General features: G+C 47.6%; 1 protein-coding gene across 7 annotated transcripts in view; it reads left to right on the top strand.

Moving 5' to 3' along the window:
- Positions 1 to 7,954, top strand: part of LOC108449717 (brain-specific angiogenesis inhibitor 1-like) — a 95,189-nt gene extending 87,235 nt beyond the window's left edge. For all 7 annotated transcript variants that reach the window (XM_017746674.1, XM_017746673.1, XM_017746675.1 and 4 more), the window contains one exon: positions 5,233 to 7,954. In XM_017746674.1, the coding sequence (XP_017602163.1) occupies positions 5,233 to 5,430 (198 nt within the window). In that variant the 3' untranslated portion in view covers positions 5,431 to 7,954. The remainder of the gene's footprint in view (positions 1 to 5,232) is intronic.
- The last annotated feature ends 864 nt before the right edge of the window (positions 7,955 to 8,818 follow it).

The following is an 8,818-nucleotide window of genomic DNA, read 5'->3' as shown; positions in this document are numbered from 1 at the left end:
AGCGGTTCATGGGCTTTGGCTGAAGTGGGAAGTCAAAGCTGTGCCTCAGAGCAAACCCCTGGGCTGTATTTATGCACTGCAGGGATGCTGCTCCTAAGGAGAAGAGTTGCACTGGGATACAGGAGCTCTGGATGAAGCCAGCCTGGATCCCTGGAGGCAGCACAGGAAAGTGTGGAGGGTGAGGGAGGGGATTCTGCCCCTCAAATCTGCTCTGGTCAGACCCCGCCTGGAACCTTTTGTCCAGTTCTGGGGTCCCAGCACAGGAGGGACATGGAGCTGATGGAGCACCAAGATGATCAGAGGATGGAGCAGCTCTGCTGTGAGGAAAGGGTGAGAGAATTGGGATTGTCCAGCCTGGAGAGCAAAAGGGTCCAGGGAGATCTTAGAGCCACTTCCAGTGCCTAAAGGGGCTCCAAGAGAGAGGGAGAGCGACTTTTCTCAAGGGATGGAGTACCAGGACAAGGAGGAATGGCTTCAAACTGACAGAGGGCAGAGCTAGATTGGATATTGGGAAGAAATTCCTCCCTGTGAGGGTGGGGAGGCCCTGGCACAGGTTGCCCAGAGAAGCTGTGGCTGCCCCATCCCTGGAAATGTCCAAGGCCAGGTTGGACAGGGCTTGGAGAAATGTGGAATAGTGGAAGGTGTCTCTGCCCACGGCAGGGGTTGGAATGAGATGATTTTTCAGGTCCCTTCTAACTCAAACCATTCTGGGATTTTATGATGATTCTCTGAAGACCACAGGGTAGGGAGGTGCCTGCTCCACCACCATCACCTTTCCATACCCACTGCAAGTCCAGCACGGGTGGCTGCAGCCTGCCAGGACCAGCTTTAGCAGAGGGATGTGTGGATTATCTCAGTGCACTTTGCCTCTGTCTGTGTCAGAGATTTGGGGGTTTTGTTGGCACTGCATCCTAAATATCCTTTACCCCAAATCCTCTCCCTCCACCTTAAAAATTTGCAGCTAAAATGAAAGTCAGGGCTGAATGAAGGAGACTCCCAATGCCACCAGAATGATGAACTCCTCCAGCCTGGACCTGGTTTTACCCCAGCTTTGAGTCTGGGTGCTCTCTCCTTTCCCACCCCTTTTTTTTCTCCACAATCCTGGCACCAGGCAGGGACTGATAAACATTTCCCTCCTCCCTCCTGGGCTGTGTCAGGCCAGAATGATGGCTCTGTCCCTGGGAGTTACTGGCAGAGCAGCCCCTGGTGCTTTCAGCCCCTGGCTGGGGCCAGCCCTGGCTGTCTCTGAGGCACCAGGCCCCGGGCCAGCCCTGGCGCCCTTTCCAGCCGGATTACACATCCCTCTCTCCAGGTTTTTTTCTTTCCTTTCTACGCACAGCTCAGTTTTCCCTCCTGCCTGCAAGGATTGCTAAGACCCCACAGTGGAGCTGGAGAGAAATGCCAGGGCTGGAGCATGATCCCACTGCCTGTTTCTCTGTGCCACTCAAGTGGCCAAGACTCCATAAAAACTTTTTTCCATATGGAGGGAGAGAAAAGAGGAGCTGTTCCCAGGAGCCTGCTACCAATTCCCAGGGTGCCCTGTGCCAAGAGGAGATTTTCTTTTGTCTCCCAGCATTCTTCCCAGAGCTCTGCCAGGCTGATTAACCTGCTCAGAGATCCCAGTGGGCACCGAGTCCTTCTGCAGCCACCCCTGAGAGCCAGCACCTCCCTCACAGCATCACCAGAGAAGTCTGATCTTTCCTGAGAAATGGGAAACTAAAAGCAAGTCTCCCTTCATCATTTCCTCATTTTCCAAAACTCTTTTTCATCGTTTAAGGTTAAATAGACATCTTTGGAGTCACTAAGCCAGACACAGTCACAGGTAGATAACACATCACACTGATAAGGAGGATGGAAATCGCCATGTGGGGTCAGACCCAAGGGCAGTTTCTGCCTCCTATCCATGGCAGAGTGAAAAAGAGCTTGGAAAAATAAAAGGGCCAGCCTGTGGTGGTGCATCTTCAAAAAGATCCCCAAAACTCCAGGAATTTGTGCCCAAAGACCCCCGAGGCAGAGTGGTGTCACTTCACTGGATAGCACTGAATGGATGCTGCTTTTGTGAGTTTCCATGTATTTTCCTGAGTCTGGAAGTTTTCAGGATGAACAGAGAGCTGTGGAAAGGTGGCCTGGAGGTTGGCTGGGCACTGTGGGCAGGCCCAGCTCCCAGGGTTCACTCCTTGGTGCTCTGGAGTTCCTTTGTTGGAAGAGATGATCCCAATCCCCACCATCAGTGGTCGATTCCTACCATCCACAAGCCTCTAAGAGCTTCCCAGACCTCTTCCACATCCAACCATAATCTCTTTTAAGACCTGAAGGTGGGAGTCTGTAATCTTTCCTCCCACAGGACATTCTCCATAACTTTATGCATGGCTGGAAACTGGCCACATTTATCATTTTCCCTTTATCCTTCTATAAGGAAGCTTGTGGAGTGCCCAGAATATTCAAGACGCAGGTGCAGAATGGAGCTGTGCACTGCCATAATAATATTTCCTGTTTCGTTCTCTCTTCCTTTCTTAATTTTTCTCTTCTCAACAACTCACAAAATTGAATGTCTAGGTTTTAAATAATTATTGTCACCCTTAGGTGTTGCTCCCCAGTGACAGGGCTGATCAGAGGCCACTGATGTAGATGTGAGCTCATCATTTTGTTATTTTGTTTGGGTTTTTTTTCTCAGTTTCTGTTCCCTCCATGGATTTTCAGCTGCTCTTGCCCACTAGCCCATGACAAGGAGGGCTCTGAGGTTTGCTGATCACGTTCAGGGTGCATGATCAGATCTGTGAGCATCCTCCCAGCATGAAGGAGAGGCTGAAGGTCAGGAGTATGGCAGATGGAGAGAGACTCTTAAAACAGGGATTGTCTGGGAATCGAACCTGATGCCAAAGGTGGCCATAAATAATGCCATCAAAAAAGGGCCTTTGTTTGAGGGGAAAATTGAATTATTTATGAACTTCATGCATTAGATCGCTTGTGCCGCTCTCTAATACAGCTGTGGACATCAGCAGCTTTGAAAACTTGTGGCATTACAGCAGCTGTGGCAGAAAACAAAATGTTTGTCATTGAAAAAAAAATGTGTCCTGACCAAGGTTGTTTTTCTTCACCTTTTAGGAAACTGAATTTCATTCCAGTTTTTACTCTCCGTGTGCTTTTTTTTCCTCTGTGTTCCTGCTGCATCTTTTCAGGCAGACTGATGGTCTCTAAAAAACACTGTAGGTGGAAGTTTCCCTGCAGGAAACTTCCAGCTTGTCTCATTAAGATACACACAAGAGTTAAATGGGTTCCAGTTTTTAGCTGCAGTGCTTCTAAAATAAGTTCCAAAAAAGATAATGGAATAAGTCATGAATTTTATCACTTTTTCTGTCCTGTTAGTATTAATCACTGTCATGTTCTATCATGGAATAAAGTACAAATAACACCAGCAGCATAAGGAAAGCTCTGTATTGTAGAGTTCAATGCAAACCTCAGCTGCAGATTTAAAGAAATTGAGTGTTTTACATTCTTCTGAGCAAGATTTTTACACATCCTGATTAAAAAATAACAATTCTCTTTAAAAGTACTTTAAAACTTATCTTTTCTCCCTTTGAATGAAAATAATTTCAGAATGCTTGTACTTCACTTTGAGATGTTTACCTGGTTTGTACACTCACCACCCTCTAACCACCAAATGCTCTCACCCAGAGCCTTCTCCCTGGGAGTTGTAGAGTGCAGGACCAACTTCAAGCTCATTTTATATTAAAGTTTGGAATTCCTGGCGTGGGTGATCCGGTAAAAACTGTCCCATAGGGATAATTCCACAGCAGCTTTGCTGTCGGCACTGCAGGGTGGAGCTGGGAGAAACAGCAGCCTGACAAAAACATCTTAGGAAAGGACAAACTGAGAAGCTGAGGCTGCTGGATGAGCCTGCAGCAGATGGGAATTTAGGTTTCCTACGGAGCTACCATGATCTCAGCAACATCCTGGAGTGACCCTGCAGCCTCCATGTGGCTTCATCTCCCCTCAGTCAGTACATTTTGGTGACAGCACCAAGCTGTGACACGTCCTGGGCTGCGTGTCCCCTGCGTGTCTGGCTCGTCACCTTCTTCCCAGGCTTTTCCCTCCTTGTTGTCATCCTCCACAAGCTGCTTTCCTCCCACTCTTCCCACTTCTCCATAGGCAGGTAGCTCAAAAGGGCTCGGGCACATCCAGGGAAGCCTTTCCTTGCCCAGTGCTGGAGTGGTTTTGTGGGGATCATTAACTGAAAAGCATCACTGGTGCTTGGAAGGGAGAAGTTGAGTGGCATGACTCATTTAAAACCTTTCCTTTCTTTACCCACTGAAGAACAGACCCATTTCCCAGCCCCTCAACCCTCCCCAGAGCCTTGTCTTGGTGTGTACCAGCAGAAACATGGAAAGAGATTTTCTGGATCCATATCCATGGCAGCATGCTGGTGGCAGACTGGGTCGGTAAAGCCTCCAAGGCTTGGTGTGGAGTTGATGGAAATGTTTTCAGCCTCAGAGCTGAGCTCCAGCTCCTCCAGCAGCAGGGATTTGGTTCCCTGGCAGAACAGGGAGCAGGTTTTGCTGCAATTAAAGTCTATAATTAGCTGTGCTGCATAGGGAATGTGCATCAAATGCAGTGGGTGTTCAGAAAGACCTCGTCGTAATCTCAGTTTCATTCTGATTCATTCTCGATTTCATAGACTGGGTTTGGGCTGGAAAAAACCTTAAAGATCCTGTAATTCCACCCCCTGGCATGGGCAGGATCACCTTCCACTATCCCAGCTTGCTCTGAGCCCTGTCCAGTCTGGCCTTGGACACTTCCAGGGCAGCCTGTGCCAGGGCCTCCCCACCCTCACAGGGAAGAATTTCTTCCCAAAATCCATCTAAATCTAACCTCCTTCATCTTAAAGCCATCACTCCTTGTCCTGTCACTACATCTGTGGAAGTAGAAAAACATCTGAAATTCTTAAAACCACACTCAGTTTTTCAGTAGTAAAAACCTCAGGTGAAAGCTGAAATATCCAGGCATTAAGTGATGGAGGTGGCAGTGGAAAGAAAAACTATTTCTTCTTGAAAATAGTTTGTACACCAAGTGTCATTTTCATTGATACCCCACTTTATTTTGGATGAGAAGCTGCACAGAAGAGCTGATTTGTTGATACACGAGGAGATAAAAACATGGTATTTCTTGCATTTTGTACTAACTTTTCTTTCTTTCTCTCTCTCTCCCCTTTCTTAAACTTTCCTCCTCCTGCAGCAAGAAAAACAGCAGACACCAAACAAGAGACCCTGGGAAGGCATCAGGAAAGTCCAGTCGCCACCATCATGGGTTAAAAAGGACATCGAACCTGTGGCACAGTCTCCCCTAGAACTAAAAACTGTAGAGTGGGAGAAAACAGGGGCCACCATCCCCTTGGTGGGACAAGACATTATTGACCTTCAGACAGAGGTCTGAACAGAAAGGGAAGAAAAAGGACTTTTTTTTCCGGAAAACAAACAAAACAAACAAAACAAAACCACGTTTTAAAGAAATGATTAAATTAAATCGGAACCGAGCCAGAGAAGTGTTTGGTTTCTTTTGAAACCTTTGGTAAGATGGAGTAACTTTTGTATTGTTCTCAGCAGAGAGGGGGAATATTACTTTATAGAGTATAGTAGCTGTAGGTTCAGGACAACACGAGCTTTCCCAGGCAGGACTGGAGGAGTGAGCCTGGAAGAGAGCAAGGAGGAGGAGGAAGAGGGTGGGGAGGGGCTGCAGGGGACAAACCCTGCCAAGATGCTCTCGGGTCACTGCCGCACACCAGGAGCCAGGGAGGTGTGGAAGGACACCCAGAAGCCACCACAGAAGATCGGGGTTGTTTGGGGACACCAAAAGGAGCCTCTCTGGGATGTGGCCTGGCTGGGGCAGACCCAGCCTCGAGGGGCATCCCTCGCTTCCCCGCCTCTCCCTCACCAGCTCACCCAAGAAGGAAGGAGATGGGACACGCCAAGCGGTGGCCATGAGGACATTGCCACTCCTGGGCGCCACGCCATGACCTGGCAGCGGGTCCCCTCGGAGGGCGATGTGGTGGCGTCGCCCGCGGCTTGGGTGGAGAGCAGAGGTGGGGCTTCCTCCTCTCATCCCTCCCCGGTGGAGCTCCCGCATGGGAGGAAAGGACCAGCTCCAGATCTCCAAATCCTGCTCACCCCATCTCCAGGGAGAGGGTGGAAGGTGGTAGACAACAAGACCAACAAGGAGAATGTAGGTCGTGTCACTGACTGTTAAATAGATAAACTCAGCACGGGCCTTGCAAAGGTCCTCTTGGCCTCATCCTTTTTTTTTTGTTGTTCTGTTATTTGTCCTTGCTTTCGGACTCAGATTTATTCCAAGCTGCCCCTCCCTGGAAGGCAGAGAGAGAAAGAGGGAAAGACAGATCTGCCGCTGTACCTGGAGATATTGGTAAACAGAGACGTTGCCTTAGGACATTGAGACAAACTGACAACATGAATAACGTCCACTTGGAAACAAACAGACAAAAAAAACAAACAAAATAATCTATTTTTTTCCTTCTTCTTTTCTTTTCTTCAATAAAAAGAGAACTTGAAACCCGAGACCTTTCTTTTCTTTGGCTCCTGTCATTTCAAATGCCTTTCTGTGCCGTAGGACTGCGCAGGCATGGGGTGAGGATGCCACCTGCTGAAGGTGGAAGGCAAGTTGCTCTGCGGAAAGTTTGGGATGGTGGGAATAGGCAGCCCCTTCACCACTGGCTTGCAATGTTTTGTTTTGCGTTACTGAGTTGGAGTTTTGCTTATTTTCCCCTCACTGGCTCTACTCTACCCTCCCCGCTGCCCAGAGCCAGCAGCACGTTCATGGTCCTACAGGAAGGGAGAGGTGGAGCTGATCAGGAGAGCAGGACATTCCTCCTCATAAAATCTTTTCACTTCACCATGAAAAAAATATTTTAATTTTTTCTTCATTAAACATTTCTCAAGGTTATTTACAAAAAAAATGTGATGTCTACATTTCACCCCAAAAAGTGTAATGCAATATTTTTATCATTAAAAAATGTACCACTGACATTACACAGAGACTTTATTATTTTTATTATTTTCATCATTCCCAGCACTGTCTGATGTCTGGACCAACTCCCAGTTTTGGAGGTGGATGGAGACAAATCTCTGGTTTTGAGTGGCCAGATTGTGCCAGACAGCAGCAAAGCTTGAACAGGGTCTGAGTTATTACTGTGCTTGGGTCTCCTTTTTAATAAAAAAACTCCAAACCCCACATTTTTAGGGAAAATGACCAATGGGTACAAGGTGCAAACCAATCACTGCCCCCAGCTGTGCTTCCCCCACGGGGAGATGTTGCTTGATGTGACATCTCTGCTTTGGCCACCTGGGTGATCTCCAAGGACAGTGGCATTTCCTTTGCCATTAACTGCAGGATAAGAATGATGGAAAGGAAAACTTAAATAAATCCAAATAGCTAAAAAGTAGGGAATTTTTTATAAAACTGTGATATTATTGTTCAATTTTAGCTTATTCTATGAAACAGGAAAGCACAAAGGCCTCCCTCAGATGCCGGGTTGTATGATATTGTAATTATTATAATTACACATTATGAATTTTAGCATACAGATATCTTTCTACTGTGTTTTAATTCTTTTCTCTTTTCTTTTTTTTCCTTCCCTTGCCCTGCCCACCTGAGCCTGCCCTCTTCACTCCAACCTGCCCCGCTCACCCATTCACTGCAGCCGCCTTTGCAGGACATTAACGATGTTATGTAATTACAGAGATAAATGTTTGTTTAAGAACTGTTGATATTCGACTTTCTCTGCTCAGCTCCTCCCGTCAATCCTGTTTTCCCATGCCCTGCCCGCCTTCCATGCATTCCCCTCCTTCCTCTCCATGTTCCTCAACACTCTTTTTTTTTTTTCTGTACAGTTTTCAGAGCACAAAATGAATGTGTCTTATTTCTAATAAAAGAGGTGGAAACTCCAGCCCTGTCTGCTTTTTAAAAGCGCCCCTGCCCGCGCCCCATGTGTGCTTTGCATCACTCCTAGGGGCTGGGAAACCTCTCCTGGCCCCACAGCTGCCACCTGGGCTCTCAACTCTGGAAGAGTCATAACACGGGTCTGAGTTTATCCAAATTTCAGCTTTGTATCTTCTCCACACCTCTAAAAATACATGTCCCTATAATGTACATTTGCAGGACATGAGGAATCCCCTTTTCTGTGCTTTGCAGCTTGTTTTTATTTACAGTTCTCAAACCCACAACGCGATGTTTCCTTCCCAATTTTGTAGGATGCAAAGGGCTGAGATTTAACACAGATTTGGCAGCATTTTTGGCACAGGGCAGGGATGTGGGGTTAAACTTTCCAGAAGGGCCAGGGTAATGCTGATGCCACCCTGCCCACATCCCTGCAAAGCCAATTACAGAATTCCAGAACGGTTTTGGTTGGAAGGGACCTTAAAGATCCTGTAGTTCTACCCCCTGCCATGGGCAGGGACTCTTTCTGCTAGACCAGGGTGCTCCAAGCCCCATCCAACCTGGCTTTGGACACTTCCAGGGATGAGGCAGCCACAGCTTCTCTGGGCAACCTGTGCCAGGGCCTCACCACCCTCACAGGGAAGAATTTCTTCCTAATATCCCATCTAAATCTATCCTCCTTCAGCTTAAAGCCATTCCCCCTTGTCCAATCCCTCAATGCCCTTGTAAGAAGTACCTCTCCATTTTTTTTGTTGTCCCCCATCAGGTACTGGAAGACTCAACCTCACCTGGATTTCCCTGGCACCTCCTGCATGACCAGGCAGACTCTAAGCAGGAGCTCGGCTCAGTGCACAGGGGTTTAAGGATATCACTC

Source organism: Corvus brachyrhynchos, unplaced genomic scaffold (assembly GCF_000691975.1).
Source record: "Corvus brachyrhynchos isolate BGI_N302 unplaced genomic scaffold, ASM69197v1 scaffold89, whole genome shotgun sequence".
Taxonomy (NCBI): Eukaryota; Metazoa; Chordata; class Aves; order Passeriformes; family Corvidae; genus Corvus; species Corvus brachyrhynchos.
The sequence above is the reverse complement of the archived record's forward strand: the minus strand, read 5'-3'. Positions and strand labels throughout refer to the sequence as shown.